At 36.5% G+C, this 24,194-nt stretch overlaps 1 protein-coding gene across 3 annotated transcripts in view; it reads left to right on the top strand.

The window, feature by feature from the left end:
• The window catches only part of ARAP2 (ArfGAP with RhoGAP domain, ankyrin repeat and PH domain 2), a 116,862-nt gene that overhangs the window by 35,057 nt on the left and 57,611 nt on the right, over nucleotides 1–24,194 (top strand). For all 3 annotated transcript variants that reach the window (XM_030492574.1, XM_030492573.1, XM_030492575.1), the window contains 6 exons: nucleotides 17,381–17,496; nucleotides 18,681–18,880; nucleotides 19,629–19,714; nucleotides 20,355–20,537; nucleotides 21,197–21,371; nucleotides 22,899–23,033. In XM_030492574.1, coding sequence (XP_030348434.1) covers nucleotides 17,381–17,496; nucleotides 18,681–18,880; nucleotides 19,629–19,714; nucleotides 20,355–20,537; nucleotides 21,197–21,371; nucleotides 22,899–23,033 — 895 coding nt within the window. The remainder of the gene's footprint in view (nucleotides 1–17,380; nucleotides 17,497–18,680; nucleotides 18,881–19,628; nucleotides 19,715–20,354; nucleotides 20,538–21,196; nucleotides 21,372–22,898; nucleotides 23,034–24,194) is intronic.

Raw genomic sequence — 24,194 nt, 5'->3', positions numbered from 1 at the left:
TTTTTCATTTGTGATGGCTTCTCTGTTGTTTGGAGCTGTATGGCATCATTCAGATAATAACAAAGCATTATTTTCTTTACTCCACTGTCTTATATCTACAGACTTTATTCTAAATTAATGCACCATCCTTACAGCAGAAGGAAGGGAATTTATGATTTACTTCATTGTAAGGATGTGGGGAACACCCCAGTGTGCTTTTTCAGCAATAATTTCTGTCCCTGGTTAACAAATTGCTAGGCCAACAAATTTGAACTTAATCAACTCAAACTGAATTATTGCCTCATGAAATACTTCAGTGTCATTGTTATTAAATGAAATTCTTCTTCTTAAATATTTTGCATGCAAAATAGTATCATCTTAGAGATGACATGTTTTAAAACTCATTCATTAAAAATCAACCTTACAGATACTTCCAGAAAACTTCACTCAGAAGTTATTTCCATCTCAATATGTGGGTCACACCTCCCCCAGAGGTCCACCAGAATAATTTATTGATATCTAACACTTCTAAAGAAACATTTGAAAAATGCTATGTCCGCTTAATGTAGCAAAAATCAAACTTAGTTACCTTCACTTTAGGTGGAAGGTTGCCAAAACAATTGGCAGTGTGCAGCTGGAGGACCACGCGAACAGGCCAGGGCAGTGGTTGAGAAGGAAAATATATTGAGGTTAATAACAGAGGGAAAACAATGATTCGGGAAGTGGAAGGTGGAAGGTTTGTATTTTAATTGATGTCTAGTGACATTAGTATGTTTTGAGCATTTCAAACAACTTGGTTGGGGGTTGGGGTTTTGTTTTTTGTCTTTTTATTGTCTTTTGAACTTTATGTTGTACTTCTGCAGTATTTCCAATAAAAGTTGCTTTGGGGAGGAAAAACAGAAACAAAAAAAACAACAAACAAAATGTTGAGCCAGCGAATGCAGTAGCTGATGAGTGTGTTTTACTCATGGAGATAAACACTTTAATTATTGACTTTGCAAATCATTTTGGGGATTCTGATGTCTAATATTTAATTGAGTATTACAGCTCCTGTCCATTTCTTTAAGGTGAGTTAGGCTATTAAAAAAAATAATTCTGTCTATTGGATATAATTCCATCTTGATTATGGAAAAATTCTTGTCTCTGTCTTGTACCATCCAATGTTCTCAAATTGTGCAGGCTTCCATACTCCGCAGCTAGGCAGAGGGGAGTCTGTGTCCACTATACTGCATTTGTCCGTGCTTATACATGTCTGCAGCCTAACACCATTATGCGAAGCTTTGTTAAAGGTATGAGAGTGAGGTTTGAAAAGGTCTTCAAGCAGGGTGGTTGCATTGGTATAATTACTATGGCTTTGTATACTGCTTCCTGTTTCACAATCAGCCTGTCTGACACTTGTTTTGAGAGGCTCTGCAGGATGTTGTGTGATGATGAGAGGTGTGATGTGTTTTCCAGCTGAGGGCTGTAATTCCTTGCCATGGGGTCATAAAGAAGTTCAAAGGCAGATAAAATGACAGCAGTCAGCAACAGCAGCTCAGTTCCTGCAACACAGGAGTAATTGCAGCCCATTATTACAATTGACTCTCGCTTCTCTCCCCTGAAGGAACTGAGCAGCTGCCAATTTACTGGGCTGCAAGAAAACTGATGAGCCAGGAGATGGGGGTCATAACGAAAGTTAAGAAACTGATCAAGGCAAAATTCATTAGTCCTGAGTAGCCATAAGAGAAGAGAAGGAGACAGTGCTGACTGGTCATCACTGATGCCCAGGTCGGAGATGGATTCTGACTTCCAGGTTGGTTTGTTTCACTTTGTACTTCTTTTTTGACAAAAACAAGCAAGGGGGGTTCTAGCATCTTTTGTCTTTGTTTAAAACAGACCAACCACACAGTAAAGGTACCTGCCATTTTTATGTGACTTTTCTAGAAAGGGATTATTGCACCCTGAATCAATGCATCAGCTCTTTCTCTGTGTGTTTTCTGTGTGCTCTATAATCATTCCTGTGTGTTAGGTATTTACAGGTTTCCCACTTTCCTTTTACAGCTAAAAAAGGATGATATGTAACTTGCTTCCTCTTTCCTGTTTTATTAAATGACAGTGTGCAGTTGGTAAAACTTAGAAGCCTGATTGGAGGATGATCTTAAGTCCTTGCACTTGCTTACAGTAAATGTGTACAATTAGCAGTTTAGATGTGAAATTTGGGTGTCTCTTACTGCATTAGCATTTATTGCTAGTGCAGAAGTAAAAGGGTTATGTCTACATAAAGCTCTGTTTCAGAGGCTGTTTCCTCATCCTTCTCTCACTGATGAGGTATGGAATATCAGAAACATCTCTTAATATATGCAGGTGGAGCTGTACTGGAATGTTACAGGGAGAAGGAAAAATAAAGGTTGATGGAGTGCACTCTAGGTACGAAACCTGAGGATGTTATCTCATCCCAGTTCTGCACGATTCTGTGGTACTGGCTGTTCAGGTCTTGTAATTGTTCAGGTCTTTCATCCACAGACCTAAATTTCATTCTCTTACACTGCATGCAGATGTGTTTTAAAATCAACCTTAAGAAGCCTGTGCAGATTTTATTCTAGCTGCTTGTCCTTCTAAATGCAAAAGTTAAAGATGTATTTTCAGTATATACAGGCAGGGCAGTTTAAGGAAAGCTGTTGCTTGTAGGATCTAAACGTATATTCCTGGGATGAATCTCCAGCTCTGTGAATGTTAGTTGGAGCTTTGCCATTAATGTCAGAGTTGCCAGGTTTTCATTTTAGTCTAGCATTTTGTTTCATTCCTGAATTTTTTGTCCTGGTTTCTTAAATGGCATGATCATGATGGGAAAATATACCTTATTCTAACTTCAGTGTGTTTGCAGATTGCAGCTGCCCTTTCTTGCTAATATAGCAGGATTTTTTTTAAGATTTTCTGTTCTCAAAAATCATTGGAACATGTTACAAGGCTCCCCACCCACAGCTGGTACAAAATGCTGCTGCTGGGTTTCTGAATATCCTGAAATAGAGCAATTTTATAATTCAGATTCCAGTTCTGTTATACTGTTTGTGAGATTCTCTGTTGCAGTGTTACCTTGATCAAGCCCTTGCAATTTTGATGCAACTTCTGTGTTGAGATACACCTGCATACCTTCAACCATGAGCCAGAACAGCTTTTTCATAGCTGTGCTGCAGCATGACATGAAATGGATTCAGTTTGCTGGTGTCTAGGTCAGGATGTTGCCGTTGAGATCAACCTGTAAATTAGTGCTTTGCTTTTTTGTTTTCTTGTCAGTTTCAATGAACAAGTTGACACTGTAGGTGCTGTTCTTTACCGATCTTTGATTTTTAAGGCATCTTGGCTTATCTCAATGTAGTAATATATGTATACTAAAAATAATTTTTATTTTTCATTATTGCATGATTTTGAAGGCTATTTTAACAGCACATTGAGGAGACAGATTTTTAAACTTTTAAAATGTAAGTTAAGCTTCTATTTGCTACATTATTCAGTTTATTAGTGGATTTAGAGTAACAGTTTCAGTAGCGATGCAGGCCAGTTGCCCCATGCTAATAATGTGTTCCAAAACAGAGTTAACATTGCTCTTGGCTAGTTTTGCTTTTTCAGTCTCTCATTAAATTCAGATATGCAATACTTATTTCTTGCCTTTGTAAGGGAGACAGATGGGAGTGAGAGACCTGAGAAGTGAAAAGAATACAGGTGGAACCATTATGCTAGAAGGGAGCCATGTGTCTTTATCTAATTCTGGTTCCTACAAGACCTTCCTGTATTGTTCATTGCATGGCAATGGAAGCTTAGTGAAACAAAGAGTAGATAAATATAGAAATGGTAACTGGAGATTATTTGTTAAAGACCATGTAATTTTTAGTGTTCTTTCTACCAACTAGCTCTCTAGGTAGTATGAAGGTTACTTGAAAGGAGTATATTGTGGGGCTTTTAAATTAAAAAATTAAGGATTTTTTCAGTTGTTGTTCTAGAATGGTTTGGGTTGGAATGGAAACTCAAGATCATCTATTTCCAATCCCTCTGCCATGGGCAGGGACACTTTCCACTAGACCAGGTTGCTCAAAGCCCTGTGCGACCTGGCCTTGAACACTTCCAAGGAGGGAATACCTACAACTTCTCAAGGCAACCTGTTGCAGTGCCTCACCACTCTCACGCAGAAGAATTTATTTCTAATATCTCATCTAAATCTACCTATTTTCAGTTTAAAGCCATTCCCCCTTGTCCTGTCACTACATGCCCTTGTAAAAAGTCTCTCGCCTGCAAGATTTCTTGTAGGCCCCCTTTTAGGTACTGGAAGCTGCTCTAAGGTCTCCCCAGAGTCTTCTCGTTTACAGCCTGAACAAGCCCAACTCTCTCAGCCTGTCTTCATAAGAGAGGTGCTCCAGCCCTCACATCATCTTTGTAGCGTCCTCTGGACTTGCTACAACAGGTCCATGCCCCTCTTCTGTTGGGGTCCCCAGAGCTGGATGCAGTGTTCCATGTGGGGTCTCACAAGAGTAGAGTCAAAAGTTTTGGGGGTTTTAACTTCTAATTTGTCATAATATTTTCTTTAGAGTATGATTGCTCTGTTTTTGAACAAATATTTTGTCTTTTCCTGTTGAATGTTTCTTCTAATTTGCAGAAAGTAACTTCACTGCAAACTTGAACTTCCTTGGTTTTTACATAAGGTGCTTCTAGTTGGTATTTTTTGAGTTTTGGAAGACTGATATTCATAAAAAATTTAGTTTGTTATGTTATATAAGACAAAGGCATTTACTTCAGTGAGGTTGTATTAATTTTAGACCCAATCCTGAAATATGAGTATACTGCAGCTGGTTTAGAGGTTGACCCTTTTTTTATTTTTGACTATCATAAAAATACTTGAATAGCTTCTCTGTAATTGTATGGTGTTATTGTTTTGCATTGTGAATGCTTTTGATTAAATTGTGTGGCTGTAATGGTTGCCCTTCTTAGCTTTACTTACTGTAAAATCAAAACTAAAAGAAAAATCACTAAAACCAAATGGTAATAGCTTTTATATGAACTCATAATAAAACTTATGATGGATTTACTAGTTCAGTAAGCTCTGTAAGCATTTAATACTCTATCCTTTTCAGTAGTTAAGTAGTGAAAAGTAGATCGTTTATTTTTAAACTGCATTGATTTGTGAAACTCTCTTTTTACATATTTATTTTTATACTAATGGTGTTTTCTTTATGTGAAATCATTACCTTCACAGCAAATACAAAAATGAATAGCTGCTAGGCAGTAGCTGTATGTGTGTCCAATAGTGCTTTTGCTTTAAAAAAAAAAAAAAAACAAAAAAATTGTGCATTCATCAGCCATTTTCATCATTTTTTGTCTCATAAAGACAAGTTAGTATGTGTAAATATAAAGCTAGCAGAAGAAATGTTTTCTTTGAAAACAAAACCAACCAAAAGCCAAACCCCACCACCACCCAAACCCTCACCCCACTCTATTTTTAGTTGAGCTAAATGTAAGGAGGATGTCTTCCCAGGAGAGAAGATGCTGAAATGACTCACTGGGTTTGGAAAGACTCCTGCTTATCAAAAGCTACTGTGCAGAGTTGCTATTGTCTTGGCACCAGCCCTCTCTTGGTACAGGCACAGAAGAATATATGGCAGAACAGTTATTGCTGCTGTCCCCTCACTGTTTTAGAATAAGTGTTAGAGAAGTGGAGTAATTCACAAATCATAGTTTGGTCTCCTTAGGTTTCTGATTCTTGGCATTAATGGAAAGTTGCTGCTTTACACTGGCTTCTAAAAAATGTCTGTAACTCCATGGAGTCTAGGGCACATTCTTTGAAGTTACTGGGTATATATGCACACACTCAAGATAAAATTCTTCTACTACATATGTATTTATGTCTTTCATAAGAAGAAAATTTATTTTGCTATTTTGGTTGAGATTTTTCAAAAGTTGTAAGTAAATCTGAAATTCAGTGGGTGTTAATGTCTTCTTTAAGTTAGGGTGAATATTTCTCAAACAAATGAGAGTTTGTACTGTCTGGCCAAAACCTTTTGTGTGGATCTATAGTTTCCTTAGCTTATTTTTCCCTCTTAAATTGAAGATCATAATGTCACATGTTAAAGTGGAACTTTCCTCTTCATGCCTCTGTGAGCAGCAGGTGTCTAAAATCACCCTAGCTGGAAAAAGTACTATTAGTGCAATCCAAATTTCATTAATTTGGATAAACCCTCATAAGGGTTTGTTTGGGGGGTTTTTTTGTTTGGTTGGGGTTTTTTTTTGTTTTTTTTTTTTTTTTTTTGTGTTTTTTTTTTTTTGTGGTGTTTTTTTGTTTTTTGTTTTGTTTTGTTGGAATTTGGGTAATTTCAGAAGGGCCATTCAGTTTGATAGGATCAGAAATCTAAACTGTCAGTTTTATTAATATCAGCAGGGAAATCCCATAGTGATCCAGTTATGATAAAATGGGGTATGCTTGGAGTATTTGGAAAGCCATAGGTACTTTTATTTTTTTAGGATGTGAAAATGTTAGTTGTCGTTAACCCTGTTTGGATGGCACTTCAAAAAGTGTTAAAATATTTTCTTTTTCTTTCTCTCTTTTTTTAAAAAATTAATTGTCCTTTGTAAATATTTCAAATTTTTCAGATTACTTACAGATTAGATTCTTGAGTTAAAAAAGGCTGTGGAAAACTTTCTCCATCAGGAAATACTACTTTTGCTAATACCTATTGAAGGACAAATTATGAATTATTTATACTTGTGAAATATGATATCATAGAAGTAAATTTTATTTTACTAAAGTAGAAGGTAGTAAATAAGAAGTTTTTGTATATACAGTGAGGACTAATTGTCTTAGCACCTTACTGTCTGCGGTGAAAAAGTAAAAGCATTGTGTTTGGTCAACGATGCTTTTTATTGGTTGATGTCATATTTGTTTATATCCACAGGTGGATTTGGGGGGAAGTGGGAACTCAATTATTTGGAGATTTTCTTGGTTCATTGGGGGATCTTTTCCAGTGGAGGTGTCATACCAATTTTCTCTGTTGTCCAGTGACAACTGTACAAAAAAGTTTATGAAGAGGTTCATCAATTTTGCATGACCAGTATTCTAGATTTTAAAATATCACAAAACCGTTCACAATCTGTCCTTGCTCTAGGAGTTCAAACACTTTGCTAGCAGTTTGTCTGGACTGAATACCTGACGAGATCTTCAATGTGTGTGTTAAGCTTCAGCAAGAAAATTAGAAAGAAATGAATTCAGAAGACCATAACTGCACATGGTACTTTTAAAATACACAGATCTTCTGATCTCCAGAGAATGCTCCAAGCAGCTTTCCAGTTGTGAAGTAACTTCCAAAGAAGAGTCCAGATGGCTACTTTAAAACTTTAATAGTAATAGCTATGTTTAAAAATGTCCTTGTATCAACAAGAGGTGCTCTGGGTGCTCATTACAGGGGAAGTGTTTAAAACTGTGAGTTTGCGATGGTGGCTCTAGGGACACCTGTTTCAGATAAATGGGGAGGAAAAACAAACAAAATAACATCACCCACCTCCAAAAACAAACAAACAAAAAAGCACAACTGAACCAATCAAACAAAAAAACCCCAAACCCAGAAACAAAACCAAAACAAAGCAAAAAACCCCCAATAAGACAAAACCAAAACAAACCAACAAACCCAAAACTAAAACAAAAAAAATCCCCTCATCCACAGGGGTCAAACAATAAAAGTGAGGAAAATTGAGGAATTTCCAGGTAATAATAGGTTTTTCATATGTTAACTGGCATCCTTTCAGGATGAAAAAGGTGTGAAACAGGTAGCAAGAAAGGCACTCTGAAATTGAATGGATTTCCTTGTGTTATGAGTGGTGTATCCTAAGGAACACAATTGTCTCTTTAGTATGAGGTAATGGTATAAAACAGCCATTGGAACAAGAAAGGTGAAAGCCTTGAGTATAGGCTGTACTTGCCCATGACAGGCTTAGAATGTTATTTATGTGTTTGTTTAGCTGCACTGCTTTTATGTCTTGATGTTTTGTGAAGCATCAGAAGTACAGATCACAGCCCAGGCAGCCTGCAGTTTGCTTCATCCTCTCCAGCTAATAAGATGCTGATTCCTGAATGAGCCCCATGCTGCAGAGGAGCCCTGCTGGATGGGAGTTACCATAGATGTTCAAATCGGAGCTTTGTCTCTGCTTGTCTTTTCACATGTGAGGGTGGGGTTAGCAACAAAGATAGCAGTTTTGTCTCTCTTGCTTGATATCTGTCAGCATATTTGGGAAGATAGCAATGCAGGTTTTGTACGCAGTGTTACCAGCTTGCTTTTGAATGCTTGGTTCTTCTGTCTTGCGTGCCTCAGATGTGAGACTTCCTTTCCTAATGTGCTGTGTGACAAGGAGAAAAAAAGTATGTGCATGCAGAATGGAGTATGGCCTGAATCACACTTTTTGTGCCTCGACTGAACTCTGAATTGTAGAATAGTAAAGAATTCAGTTCTTCCAATATTTTCCTAAAGCAGCAATGCAAAGAGTAAGATACCTTTAAGTCATGAAATCTATTTTCCAATAATATCTTTAAAGTGCTTTGTGTTCAAATGTACAATTTATGTAGAATTCAGTTCCTTATATTGATGCAACAGCTCACACCAATTGTTTCAGAAATAACAAAAAAGTTACTGGACCATCACTAAATGGCATACATACAGACTATTTGTAATGGCAAGGTGTGGTTGCAGCATGCATTTGCCCCCACCCCCCCCTTCCGTTTCAGCATGTTTCTGCACAAGTGAGAAAATTGTGAGTATTTCAAATTATAACTTTTTCTTTCCTCTCTGTTGTCATCTTCTTTGTTTTTAAGGACTAAGAAATTGAAGATTTTAGTTTATGTATGCATGTCTTTGTTTGTAGCTGATGTCTTTCAACATCACTTTCCAGATTGTATGATCTTGTCTTAATTGACTGCGACCATACATTAAAGCCTTTCCTTCTGGGACTGGAGAAGAAGGGAGTGGGGAAGCTGAGAGTTCATGTCCTCTGCTCTGACTTAGGTTCCTTAAATCTTAAGACGTGAGGTATTCAGTGGCTGCTATTATGTTGAATTTGATTGAAGCCAAGCATCTATCTAGAGTAAAAACTTACTTGGGGTTATATAGGGAGACAGAGGCTCCTGTGATTATGTAAACTTCATATTTGGGGAGAACTCAGTTAAAAATCTGTGAAAAATCAAAGAAGATCTGTGTGAAATGACATTACCACGATTACAGATTTGTGTACCTACTCTAAACATGGAAAAACTGGACTTATTTTTAAAATCTTAATTTCACCCAGTTAAATCTACACCATTTAATATTGTGCAGTAGATATTATATTATACTATTTTCTTCCTCAGGATCACTACCTCATTCAGTGCATTGTTTACTTAGTAACTCTAATAATTTTAGTTTCTTTTCATGGAGTAACCTGTGCCTTTTTTATTGAACACTGTTGAAAAGTGCCTTGCAGAAAGAATCCTTCACCAGTAAAGGACTGTTCTGTGAGGAAATGATTAGTAATCGCTGTGTTTGGCTGGGTGAGGAAAATGATTAATTTATATTTCATGAATTCCTCTTAGGTAAAGGAACATGACTGTTTCCTCCATATGACCACACAGTTCCGAGAAAAAAACAGAATGATTCAAATATTCATATATTTTGCATTCTCTGTTTTCACTGTCTTTTATGGAGGGTTGGAAGGGAACAGTTTTCTGTCAGACTATATACCTGCTCAAAATACTGCTTTCATAGGGCTTGGCTGAACTTCCAGTTACTCAGCAGTTCTGCAAATCAAACCCTAGAGCATAAAGTCAGGTACTAGGAAATGAAAAATGTACAGTGAAATGACTGAATGTGAAGGCTTTTGATTTACACTGAGTAAAAATTGGCAAAGGCAAAGATAAGACCTAACTCTCCAGGATAGTATTCAGTCACTTTAATTATGTGATCCTCCTTTCTTTTTTTTTTCCAGCCTGTACAGGGAGGGGGCTTTCATCAGCATGTGTCCAAAAGCATACCTATAACAAGCAAGGCGTGGGCCTGATGGTACATAATCAAGTGATTTAAAATTGTATTGATACTGCAAAATACACAGAGCTGCTGAAGTGAGGAATCTGAATTACTTCTGTATTAAGTGAATAGAGAGATTTGTAATTTGTAGGAAAAGTGACACTTAAGGTTTTAGCTACCATAGAGTATGGTCAAGAATGCATTTTTGAAACAAATCTCTTGGTTGTCCCCACTTGTGTTGACTTTCATCATAGAGCCATCTCAAAGTACATGTACTAGATTATAATACAACAGTGTGAAGCACGATGTGCTCCAGTAGCATATCCAATACACTCCACTGCAATCAAGCCTACTGCATGGCAGTGACTAGAGCTGATGTGAGTGGCCCTTCTTGCTTCTTGCTCTCTTCCTTCTTTTTAATCTCCAAAATTATGGATGTCAGGTTGTTACTACAAAATGTTTTGCAATAATAACTCGAATAATTTTCAAGTGTTTCTATTAGGAGATGCAGGAATTTATCTTAGCTAAGTAAAGAACCTAAAATTGATAATGTAACTACCCCAACATATCACAACAGACGAACACGAAGCTGTGGAGTTAACATGTACAGACAGCTTGAATTCTAACATCTTGCTCATCAGGGTTTGAGTTGGCAAACTTCATGTTCTTTTAACATCATTTTGTGTGTGTGTGTAATTATATAGTATATGCTTCACTGTGGTTTCATTTTGAGACCTCATTAGGAAGACTGTAAAAGAGAGTACATGTGTCTTGTCTTGGGGCATTTTTTTATTCCAATCCATCATACGTAATGATCACCTAAAATCTATATTAAAAGATTTTAAGGTGTGATGAGGGACATAAGTCTCTAAAGATTCGAAAAGCCTGATGGAAGATAACTGGGGAGGCTAAGCCTAAGTGTAATTTAAAAGGAGAGGAAATCAATATAAACTTGTGGAGAAGAATTAATATCATCAAGGCAATTTCTGCATTACTCGTCATTGTTCCTCAAACTGTAATATATAAATGTCTTAATTTTTCATTAATATGGAAACAGTTTTTTTCCACCTTTCTGCCACAGAAATTGGCGTTCCTCAGTAGCTGAAAAGGCTGAAATATATACCTCCAATTAAGGAGGAGAGGAGAAAGAATTATGATTGCTTTATCTGAAGGATTCTACTTCCTAGCTTTTAATCTCTCTGGAATAGCTTGGTTGTTTGAAGGGAATCAAATGCTATGAGGCTACAATGAAGGAAAAGTCTAAATTACATTAAATTGTGAAGGGAATTCTCAGATCTTTCAGGAGTAAGTCTTAGACTAATTGTCACAAGCTTTATGGTAGCTTCCCCAAAGTAAAACTAAAGAGCTGTTGCAAATAGCAAAGGTAAATTAAAGGAAATACGTAAGGTCGTAATTTGGAACTCTGATCAGAGATGTATTGATTAAAGGTCAAGAACCTTCTGTGTATGGACAGTAGGGCAAGAGTAGTGTCAGAAATATGGATGTGCCTTTTGTAAGTTAGTGATAGGATGATAAGAAAGACAAATGTTAAAAAGCGTGTGCATATATAAACACACACACATACATACGTGTGTATATATATATATTTACATACAGTATAGTCATCTTGTATTACCTGGTACCTCTTACCAGTTTTGGATCCTTATTATATATATGTGTGTCTCTGTGTGTGTGTGTACACATGCATCCTTAAATAATGCATGACCTCAAGATCTGACAGCCAAAGACTAAAACAAAAGCAAAGGAACCATGACCTCTGAATTCACTGGAAGGAAACTGATGTGCAGTGAGACTACTCAGTTGTTGTAGCAATTTCCAGAAGCGCTGTGCTCCCAGCATATACCAGTACTATTACTGTACTTCAAAATATGCTACACACATGTATTTACATATGTATGTATGTGCATGTTTGTGTATGTAGAAATATATTCCCTTGAAATCATGGCAGCAATTTTCCTTTTTCACAGCTGTTGTTGTTATACCCTTAGTCCTCAAGCAAAAAAACTGAGATAGAAATATGGACTGGTATTTCTAATGTGAAAATAATAGAGTTAGTTAACCTTTAAAATAAAACTTGGGATTTATTTGCAAGAATTTTTATGTGAGGGGTAAGGGGAAACTTACGATTGTGGTTGGATTTTTTTGTTGTTGTTGTTGTTTTTCTGGTTTGGTTTGTTCCCCCCCCCCCCCCCCCCCCCCCCCGAGATGTTTTCCTGAGGCATGGTTTCTATTTTGGTTTTTTTAATCAAATTTATATATTGTGGAAGTAATGTTAGATTCATAGAAGACAGCACATCCAAAGACATGATTATAACTGCTAAACCAGCAAAAGTTCAGGAGCACAAGTAGCAGCTCTAGAACCCCTGTGCTCAGTTGAATTTTGTTTGGACTAAACCAACGAGAATGGCAGCCCAAGTGTTACTAGTGCAAAACTGAGTGGAAGCTAAAAAATAAAAAAAGAAGGAACTTTCCAGGGAGAAGAATAGCTTTGTAGAGAAAGTCTGTTCATTAACTGAGAGCCACAAGATTCAGCCTGTGATTACAGATTTGTTTAAGAATTCTATAGAGAAAGATCCCTAAGCCTTTTTTAAGATCTCATACCAGAAGTTAGGTGTTCAGCAACTCTAAGACTTAGACTTGTTTAGATGTAGCTCCGTGATTTTATTCATACATGTACTGAAGTTTTTCTCAACCTAGGTGTGAATTTCTGTGTCTGTAAAACGGTGGCGGTAGATTAGAAAACATGTGAGACTAATTTTGAATTTCACCCTGAACAGGATCAAAGAAGGATTAGTAAAGGCTGACTCAGGGTAGCTTTTGCTTTATAAAAAGATAATATGTAACAGAGAAAGCAGTTTTGTACACTGACAGGCACTTTATAGATACGTGTAAAAGGTATATTTAAAAAAAGAAGTTACATTTTTGTTTGTATACATACAACAGGTTTTTTTCAGACAGGGGTGATAATGACAACAGGACTCAACAAATTATGGTCATTCCTCCTTCAGGAAGGAACAACAACTTACCCAAAAGCCAGTACTCATCTCATAGTTCACTACTTTCCCCTATTAGTAATTTTAGCCTTCAGATAACTGTGCTGTTCAGTGAATACTTTTGATCTATTATTATATTTGTAAACCATTTGTTTGGGGGTTTTTGGTTTTGTTTTGGCGTTTTTTTTGTGTTTTGCTTTTTTTGGGGGGGGGAGTTGTTGGTGTGGTTTTTTTTTTTTTTTAAGCCCTTATTGTCAACCCATTTTTCAACCTTTCTTCAAACTTTTGAAGATAGTATATAGACATTTAAGACATATCTATATTAAAAACAAACAAAGCCTCAGCTTTCTCTGTGCGTTTTTGAATCTTAACCTTTTCTTTCTTTGTCAGAAAGTCTAACACAGTTTAATCTATCTGAAACAATGAGCTTTCAGTCTGTAGAAGCAAGACGATTCTTATTCCGAAAAGATGCTGCTTGGTCTTGCTGTGCTTGAATGGCCCTATTGGCCTCTTGTGTACTCAAAGTGAATGAATTTATCTTTAGAAGTGGAGCATTTCTTGCTTCCTTGTACCACTTCCCACTTCTGTTTCTGAAGGAGAGAACAAGACTACACTCCTGAAAGCATGTAATTCTGAACCTTGAAAATCAGATTCTGGTGTACCTGTCACTCACAAAGTCTGGTTTATGCTAAGTGTTGTACAGTTACCATAAAGAGTTTGTTTGGACCATTATGGAAATAAGTTCACTCTAATTTACCAATGAAATTGGTTAGTTTGCCACCAACTTCAGCTCTGAAAAGTATATTCATCACTTCTAATTTATTAACCTTCCTGACATTCCTCATGCTGAAAATCAATACTGTAAGATCTTACACACTTAGTAAATTGAAAACACACTAATTATCCTCTCTTCAGTGGAATCGTTCATACACCGGGTAGTCAGCAAATTTTGGAGGGTTGGTGCTCCAGCCAACAGTAAAGACTTTAAAATAAATGCCTGTCATTTTGTCCTGGGTTCAGTTATAGCAGTCATTTTTCTCCTTCTTAGTAGCTGGTGCAGTGCTGTGTTTTTTAACTTTCAGCCTGGGAACGATGCTGATAACACCGATGTTTTTAGTTGTTGCTAAGTAATGTTTACTCCGACCAAGGACTTTCTCAGTCTCATGCTTTGCCAGGGAGGAGGGGAAGCCGTGAGGAAGCAGAGACAGGACACCTGACCCAAACTAGCCAAAGGGGTATTCCATACCACAGCACGTCATGCCCAATATATAAACCGGAGGGAGTTACCCGGAAGGCCCAGATCCCTGCTCGGGTCGGGCTGGGTATCGGTCGGCGGGTGGTGAGCAATTGTATCCTCTCCCCTTGTTACTTCCCTTATTGTTATTATTATTGGTGGTAGCAGTAGTGGTTTTGTATTATACCTTAGTTACTGGACTGTCCTTATCTCAACCCGTGGGAGTTACATTCTTTTGATTCTCCTCCCCATCCCTCCGGGAGCGGGGGGAGGAAAAAGGGCGGGGAGTGAGCGAGTGGCTGCGTGGTTCCGAGTTACCAGCTGGGCTCAAACCACGACACATTTCTAGAGTGCTTTCTTAATTCTGCATTATTAAGTTCAGTACAATGAAGGTTAGCGTCTGTCTTCACAGACATAAATTGTTAGCAGCCTTTGGTGATCTTCCCTTTCTGCTCCAAGGAAAGTGGGCACAGCTAGCTTTTTTAAAGGCATAAAAGAGAAGAGGCTGAAGGGAATATAGGATAAAGATTTTCAAGAAGGAAAACTATGGAGTAGGTTGATGAATAAAGTTTAGTTACCGTTTCTTTTCTCTTAACATCATGTGATGAAATTCCCAGTTACCAGGCAAAAAAATCCCAACGCAAAAGGAACTACTTTTTTCATAATTAGTATTTGGGAAATTGATGAAGTAGGATGGTGTGGAGCTTCAAAGCATGAATTTGTTGAAGTTCAGGAACTTTCTGAGCTGGAAGTCCTTAGATTGTTGGAAGCTTATCTGGGAAGATGAGAATGTACTCTTTCTTACTTACATTCTTTTTATGACAGTTGCCAATAGCAGGTTCTTAAAGGGAAGCTACTGAACTAGGTGAGCTTTCGATGTGGCTCAATATGGTTGTTATTTCAGTCTTCATTACTCATCATTTACCTTCAGTAAACTCTGAACTGGACCTAAGACTATATTGAACTCCTGTTAACCACAGCTTCTGGCAGTCATTCAGCTGCTATTTACTAAAGAATGCACTGTTGTTCAGGTACAAGTATAGTGTCATGACCTGTCCTTTGAAATCAGGACTTCTTAAGGCAAATTATTTGAAATAACTGAAACCAACAAATGAAACCTTCATCCAGTTTACATCTCAGAAGCAGAAACATTTAATTGTAGGAAGTTAAAGGTTGTTTTCTGTTGGGTTTTTTTTTTTTTGATCTTTTTTTTTGCTCGTTTAATGCACTGCTGCTAATAGAGATAAAAATTTAATGTTTTTTCTATCCTCAAGATTTTTTTTTTTTTACTCTAAATTTCATGCTTCCGTTCTTCTGACTGGTGATGTCTGAGTTTAGGAATGCTTCACTGCTACAGAATGTACTGTCAAGTTCATACTCAAAATGAGGTTATTATGCCCTCTCGTTTCCCATAGAACTGATCTTTGAGGATGAATTTTGGCCTGTGTAGGCTTCACAGAACTCCCCACTCTTCTAAGGCAGATATGTCAGTAGGAAAACCATTGATTTATAGGAAAATGGGGTGGAGGCTGAAAATGAGAGGGGAGAATAAAAATGTCTGTGTTGCAGGATATGCAGGTAGAAGGAAGGTAGAAATATGAAAAGAATATATTACACGAAGAGCGGCTAAGCCGGGGTACTTGTTGGAAGGTTACTACTTATTATAAAGGTTTGTGCTGAAGTCCATGCTTGGGTTCCACATGGTTGCTGTCAAAGGTAATGGAAGGTTTAAAAAAAAATAAAATTCTTAAGAAGTCTGGCAAGGAAACATTAGATGACTTACCCCATGCTATGGTTAGTTAGTGAAAATTATGGCATTTTTAAAAATCAAAATGGATGCTGTAGTGCCTTTTGGGGCATAATTCTCTCAGTGTCTCATGTGATATAATTAGTACTTCCAGTTGTGCATAGACCCATATGTGTGTTTTACATCAGATTTAGCCTTAGCAAACATGGCTAAAATGATATTTGTATTTGCTCATACAATAGGGGAATGAAGTGAAGAGTTTTGTGAAGTATCTTCTCCATGAGAGCTTCAGTGTTCATGAAACTTGAAACTCTTCTGAGGAGAAACTTGTCAGTGATGCAGGTTTAAAGACCTATGTACTAGAAAAACAGTCCCCTCTGCACAGGCATGTGGCTGAAGCTGTTTCCCTCCAGTGCTTGTATTTTTATCAGCCCATACCCAACTGCTTGTTATGTGAGAGTAAACTCAGTGAACATCTTGCAGATAGTAAGATATGTGCATTTGGGTTTTTGCTTGGGTGATGTAGTTTTTGTTTCTGATGCAGTTACAATTGGCAAGAAATATGATAATGTTTCCAGAAGTAAAGCTTATGGAAGTGACTACCATTAGATGAGCAGCTCAATCAGTTTAAGAAGGAGCAACTGATGGTGTTCCAAATAGATCAAATAACCTATGTGCCTGTCAGTGTTTCCAAAATGCATGGGTTTCAGAGTGCCTCACAACAGCTTACTGAACATTTTCTTTACCAACTGTGTTAATGTAAGATTGATTTTTATTTTAAGTACATTTTCCATGTGGGGAAAAAATTCATTTCTCTTGGTTTAAGGCAAAAAATACTTAGTATTTCTAATAATTGAGTCACAGATAACCCTTTGTCTATTTTAGCTGCTGTATAGGGCTTCTTTTCAAAGACATGTTTGACATGTTTAGTTTGTGTAATACAGCAGAAGCATGAGCAACCGATGGTTTAAGAATCTTATACATAATACATATTTTATTAAAAGTTTGATTAAAAGCAGGCAAAACTGCAGTCAGAAGGATTTAGATGTATAAACATTATTTAGTTACTAAAGCGTGATAGAAGCTAGATACTGCCATAGCTTTGGATTCATATTTTAATGCAATCTGTTATTTAACCTCTTCCCCCTCGCCTTAATTAATAATTACAGTGTGCATTTTTTTTTCTCCCAAGAATCAAGTAAGGTTATTCTTACAATTAGAAGCATAGTGTTTGGACAAAATTTTGTATAGGTTTATTTATCCATTAATGAATTAGAAGGAGCTTGCACGTTGTTGCCCAAATGTGTATTACTGACCTTGGATTTTTGGACCATGATGATTTAACTGTTCTATACATGTTTTCCTTGAATGATAAACACCTGAACTGTCTTTTCCATAGGATTTTAAGACAGGATTTGGGATCACTTTAATCTCTATGAACGTGGCAAATGTGAGACAAGTGGATCGGACTGCAAAGCAATCTTTTGAAATAATTACTCCTTATAAAAGCTTTAGGTGAGAACTTTAATATTTACATTACAAAATATGCAAATAACTGATGCACTAAAAATACTTACTTCATACTGCAGTGACTTACCTAGTTTAGATGAAAAGGTAATGCTTTTATTAAGAATGCTCAGCATTTTTTTTAAGCAGCAGGACTTTCTTTCCTTTGTTTAGCTGTGTGCTTCATCTCCTTACCTCTCTGACTAGACATCCTATGCCCACATATTCATATTTTTATGTAGCCTTCTTTGTTCATTCTGTGCAAGAGCAGAAGAAAAAAAAAAGTCACTTTAACAACTTGACTCCCTCTTAAAGAATAATAAGCTGCAGTATTAAAATAATGCTGCATCCATGTAGTATTAAGTATTTTATTCAAAAAGAGAAGAATGACTAATATGCCATCCCTTGTAGAAATCCTCCATTGAAATTGGCAGAAAGTTTCACTTTGTCTGATGCTGTCACTTGTGATTTTTAAGAAAATAAAAGTATATGCTAATAAAAGCCCTTTGTTATGTGCTGTTAGTGTTTATTAAAAGAAATCTTAGTAATGCAGGAGAAGAAGAAATCACTTTGCTCTTCCAGGCTTGCTAAATGTTAGCAGTTTTGAGTGTTTTTCGTTTTTAAATGTTTTCATTCTTCGTCGACTAGAGGATTAGGTAAATGAGTCTTGATCAGTGGTTTGAATCTGTTGCTAGTCGGTAGATAGCTAGTTCTTTGACTTTGTCTAAGTTGACACCATGTTGGTTTTTGCTTATTATTGTTTATATTTTTCAAAAAGATAATTTTAAATAAAAAGCATTTTTTGGCTGTTGTAGTTAGTAAGTCTGTTCTTACTCCTCACTAAGTCTCTGCCTCTTTAGGTCATTCTCTGCTTTTGTTGAAGTTCAGGCTTTAAGTTTGGTACGTGGTAACATAAAAAGATTGAAAGTAACTAAGGAATGTAGCTTGAACGTCACAAAATCTATGTAGCTTGTACTAGTAGTGGTATTGTTGAAAACTGAACACGAAAACAGAGGAGTTTTTATTGACTAAAAATACAAAATAATACATTCCATCTTAGTATTTATGTCTGTGTAGAGGAAAATTTTTTGACTCTGATTTTAGCTGTAAGGGTAATAAATAAGAGACTACAGACTATGTTTAATTGGGCTTTAAAATAAAGATCAGTAACACAGAAAAGTCAATTGTTTCAGCTTTACAGCAGAGTCGGAAAGAGAGAAACAAGACTGGATTGAAGCACTGCAGCAATCAATAGCAGAAACTCTGTCTGATTATGAAGTAGCTGAGAAGATTTGGTTCAATGAGTCCAACAGGAGCTGTGCTGACTGTAAAGCTCCCAGTCCTGACTGGGCATCCATCAATCTCTGTGTTGTCATTTGTAAGAAGTGCGCAGGTAGAGTAATTAATAACAGGCTGTGTGGGTTCTACAAAATGTCATATTTGCATATCTGTATGTCCTTGAGTTGGCTTTTTTCATTTTTACAGTGCCATCCTTGCGAAAGATTTGACAAAAAGCGAACATTTTCTTTTTTTTTTTTTTTTTTTTTTTTTTTTTTGTCTTATACCAAGGTCATCCTTGTTCTAAAGCACTTGAATACGTAAGTAGTAGGTCTGTGTGGTGATTGCTTTCCCTCAGGTGAATAATCCTTCACAATTAGTGGAAATTAAGATACACTAGCATTTTGTGGGAAATGGCTGGCTTTTGCAAGGCTGGATGCCAAAGAATAACGATTTTCTGTGTTTAAATCTGGGATATTAATTCTGTTACATCAGGGCATGTATTACTGCCAATAGGGATAGCTTTTTCAGATACTACTGAAAATCTAGTTTTATCGTGTTTTGTATTCAAATATGTGGTCAAGCAGTAGATTCAGGGAAATAGTTTAGAACACCACGTTTTCTTTCAAAACAAACCTTCACAAAAGTATTTATATATCAGACAGCTTACTTTTTTATTCATTACTATCAAAGGCAATCCAGTTCTTAAAAAAAAAAAAATTTAGGGGCTTTATGGTGCTCCTGTTTTATATTCAAATAGCAGTTAGAATAAATCTGTGTTCATTAATTATTTTTGTTATCTTAGCAGAAGAGAAACCCAGTTTCACTGCTTTAGTTAAGTAAAAATACTCTTGGATTTTCAGGACAGCACAGATCTTTAGGACCAAGAGATTCAAAGGTCCGGAGTCTAAAAATGGATGCCAGCATTTGGAGCAATGAACTTATCGAGGTACATTGTGACACTCTCTTTGTTCCATCTTGAAAACTACTGCATGAATAGGAGTTATTTATTACTTTATTCACAAAACCCCTGAACATAATAGTGGTAAATATCATGCTGCTGTTATAGTAAACTTGATGTTTTCAGGAATAACGTACCTTTGTGTCATTTAAAATATTTATTTGTTTTGATAACCAACTGTACAATTTCTCTTAGTATTTCTTCAAGCATATAGTTTTTGGAGGGGAAAAAAATAAAATGCTTTTGGAGAGCAATCATGATGGGCAATATTTGGAAGGGGAAAGGAAATGAAACTTCTCGCTGCCAGTGTAGTTGCTTGGGGTATTAAAAGGTGGTACTGATAGAGTTCTGAGTCATCAGTGTTTTCTTTAAAACATATGCTAGTCTTTTCTTACCTTTTATTGGTATTCTCTAATATGTATTGAAATATTATAATTGGTTCGCCTTGTAAAGCTTAGTTGCTGTTGATGATAAATGATAACTACAGACTTTAATATTCATTTATAGATGACCGTAGGCAGTGACTGAGAGAGGCTTCTTTTTCAACTTTAAGCCACTGAAAACTATTTAGAAGCTAGCTTCATGTCCTTCATGCTATTTGCTTATTTTTCCCTTGCATATTATCCAGCTCTTTATCATCATTGGAAATAAGAGGGCAAACAGTTTTTGGGCAGGAAATCTTCCCGCAGATGAAGAGCTGCATATGGATGCCCCTGCAGAAAAAAGGATAGCATTCATTACACAAAAGTACAAGGAGGGAAAATTTAGGAAAGCACCCTTTCCCTACAAAACCAAGGAACAGTTGAATAAGGTAATGCTAGAATGGGTAAGCCCATACCATGAGTATTGTATTGTATTGTATCTGTGTGTAATTTGGTCATCTTAAACAGGTGAGAAATTCTCACAGAGCTGAACAAGTGTTGTATATAGTAGCTTGTAGCTAACTGGAAATTAAGCTGAAATTAATGATGAAAAAATGTATGTTCTCAATGTCTCCTTTTACCCAAGTAACACAAATTCTTTACAGTTACAAAGTAGAAAGTGCCAATTGTAATTACCAATTTCTGCGTCATTTTTGAGGTCTATTTGACTGACTTCTAATACCTGTTGAAATTCATGGCGGAAACATTTGCAAGGTTTGCGCTAATGATGTTTTGGGTTTTTTGTGGTTTGTTTTTTGTTTTGTTTTTTTGTGGGGTTTTTTTGCTTGTTTGTTTGTTGTTTTCGTTTTTTGTTTTGGTTTTTTGTGGTGGTTTGTGGGGTGTTTTGTTGTGGGAGGTTTTTTTTTCCTTTCTACTTTTTTCTAGATTCAGACCAGACTTGATTCCTGCCACTTCTCAGTGTTTATGGTCTTTGAAAATGCAGGGGAACTGTATTGGAGGTGAAAGGATTTGCATCTAAATGGCATGTGCTTGTTGCTGGTAACTTTCTAATTTAAACAGACTTCTTATTTTCCTTCTCCTCAATAAGGCCCTGTGTGCTGCCGTAGTTAAACAAGATGTGCTAGAAACTCTGATGTTGCTGTTCAGTGGGGCTGATGCTATGTGTGCCACTGGAGACCCTGTTTACAGCACTCCATACTTATTAGCCAAGAAAGCTGGACAAAGACTGCAGATGGAATTCCTGTACCATAATAAGTTCTCAGGTAGGGTACATTCTCTTTTGATCTTCTGATTTTTATTTTGAGCAAAACAGAAGGAAGGAAGGAATTCAGAAGAAAAATGGGCATTGAGTTGAACAACAGGGGTGTAGCAGGGGAGTTGGGATGGTGTTAACTGTATTTCAGCAGTGTATGTAATTGTGTACAAATTACATTTATTTTGCTCAGACATCAAGTTTAGGGCTTAAAAAAATAATAAAGCCAGTGATAACTCATAGATCTCATACCTTTCTTCATAACACAGAAGAAAAACCGTCATCTGCTCTGCTAATATTATCAGGCTTTTACCAGAAAAAATGGGTACGTATGGTTAACATGTATCTAAAGTGCTTATCTGGAGCTTTGTTTTTTCTTAAAAGTTATTTAAAATGATACTTCTGCACACAGACTTACCTGTTCTTTCACAAAGTCTGATCCCAAAATAAAACTCACCTCTTGAACTTGTAGTATGATCTATCCCAGCAAACTGCCAGGTTTTTTGGGTCACAACTTCTGTTACAGCTTGAAGCATATCATAAACTTTGGCCTTGAAAGCCAGCAGTTTTATTGCACTGTGTGACTGTTATGAGGCTCTTGAAAATGGAAAGCTATTCTTAATAAATAAATAAATTGTAGAGTATTGATGTGCCTGAGCTTACCTTTTAAAAGGGCTGTACAGTATCTGAAGCAGTCTGGGTATGCAAGTTCACATGCAGCTTTACGCTGGAAAAAATGAGCTATGCTATACTGCAGCCAGCATTGCGGACATACTGCTAGACCAACTTTCCATTCTCTTGTGCCATTCTGCAGAGCGACACTGCATATGCTGAAAAACAAAGGTTTTAGTGGGAAGTGCTCTAGGGCTTCCTAGAGCAAACACAGTCTCTTAAGTTCTGCCTGGGCATTTCTCTGACACAAGTGCCAGCCACTGGGTTGTAGGATGTTGAGCTCAGTCACTGTGCAAACATGCAGCTCTGTGTTTTTTTCTAGCTGTGCTCTGAGTGGTCCTAAGGCTATAGAGAGAAATTTGCTTGTTTTGGCTTTGTCTTTACTACTTTTAGCCTTCCAGCCAAGCCAGCGTCACCATGTGCTGGTGTTTAGTGTTCTTCTCTTCAGAGAAAGGGAGGTCATTGCAGGTTGATAGCAATTCTCCGAATCATTGTCTGTCTGCTGCCAGAGTTGGTGGTTAAATTCTAGGTAAGCCCTCAAGAGAAACTGTTGCCTTCTGTTGAAGTATGTTATATAAGGGATGAAAATAAAAGCTTAGTACACCAGAAAGCCATATTAGATTGCATTGGCAAGCAGTGGTAGACAATGGCAATGTAGTAACAAATGTGAACTGATGTTTTTTTGATGAATATGTAAGAATTTTACTCTAATTATAAAAATAAATCAGTAAGATGTATCTGTGTTGTAGTAAAGATGTTACAGATCAGCTACATATCTACAGATACGCAGTTAAAGACCTGTGGAGAAGTGGTTATAACTGATAATAACTGAAGTTCTGTATGTTACTCCTTCATCTTTTAATAGATTTCCCAAACTATGATACTTGTTTTGAAAGTGGCTTCTCTGAAGATTCTTCACGTTCCACCTTTCTTTGTGAATTCTTATACAAAGTTTCTTCTAATACTGCTAAGCTTCTTACAGAGAAGAAATTAAAAGAAGGTATTTCACTTTTAATTTATGTGTTAAAATAATACATGACTATGGTTTGGATGAATTTGGTTCTTTTTAACTTCTTGCATTACTTTTTAAAAGATAAAATGTCTTTGATATGAAACATCCTCTTGACTCGGTGGACCTCTTTCAAATAAAGAAAATACTAATTGTCTTGATCTCTTTATTCAGTGGTTGACAGAAGAAGAAAACACAACTACTGAAAGATTAATCATTTAACAACAGTTATTGATAAACTAAAAACCAGTTAGAATTGCTTCTCACTTTAATTATATTTAGATGGATGCTACTGAGTGCCAAAAAGTAGTTTTCATCTAAAATGTTAATATTCGAGAAATCTTTTAAAAGTATCACTGACTTTTTAGTGAGAGTCTTAATGGATAAGACCTAGGATATTTCTCAAACTCACAAATTTTAAAAGTATTCCAAGTAGAAACAAGCACTTCCAACAACTTTACAACAAATGGAACTTTGTGGGGTGAAAATGCATGTATATCACAATAGATTTATTTGTTTGTTTTGAGAGAGATGTTATCTGATAATTTTCTTAGGTTTTTTTAATCTTTTTTCTCCTCGGTTGTGCTCCTTCCATATTTTTCTTCCATCTAAGCAAACAAATGATGTGGATTTTTAAAATCTGGGTGGATTTATGGTTGAGTTTATTGCTCCTAAAATATTGACATGGCATCCTGTGTCAGTATATACGTATTTTTGTATGATTCTATTCATATTCTCATGGTGTGTGCCTTTTGCGATCCTTAGTGGAGATTAAAGCAGGCTAAAGCACATAACTCCTATTTAAATATACTTTTGAAGAATGTATATGTTAGTGTGGGTGCAAATTCTTGAGAGCATTGGGTGATCAATAGAACTAATGCCTGATCACAGGCGTTTCCCAGAAACTTTGAAGTTGTTGTCAAAGACACCTGTTGTGGCAGAGGACTGCTGCTGGACAGGACTTTTTTGGGGGTTGTTCAAAAACTGCACTGAGCTTATTCAGGGATGAAAGGAAATAACTGCAAACCTCACTTCTGCTTGCTCTAAGTCCAGACCTCGTCTTCTGTGCTGTGGGTATCTATATTCATGTAAAAAAAAAAAAAAACAAAACAAAAAACACCCTGCTGAGAGAAGTGGAGCACAGATACAAGG

Source organism: Strigops habroptila, chromosome 7 (genome assembly GCF_004027225.2).
Source record: "Strigops habroptila isolate Jane chromosome 7, bStrHab1.2.pri, whole genome shotgun sequence".
NCBI lineage: Eukaryota > Metazoa > Chordata > Aves > Psittaciformes > Psittacidae > Strigops > Strigops habroptila.
The sequence above is the reverse complement of the archived record's forward strand: the minus strand, read 5'-3'. Positions and strand labels throughout refer to the sequence as shown.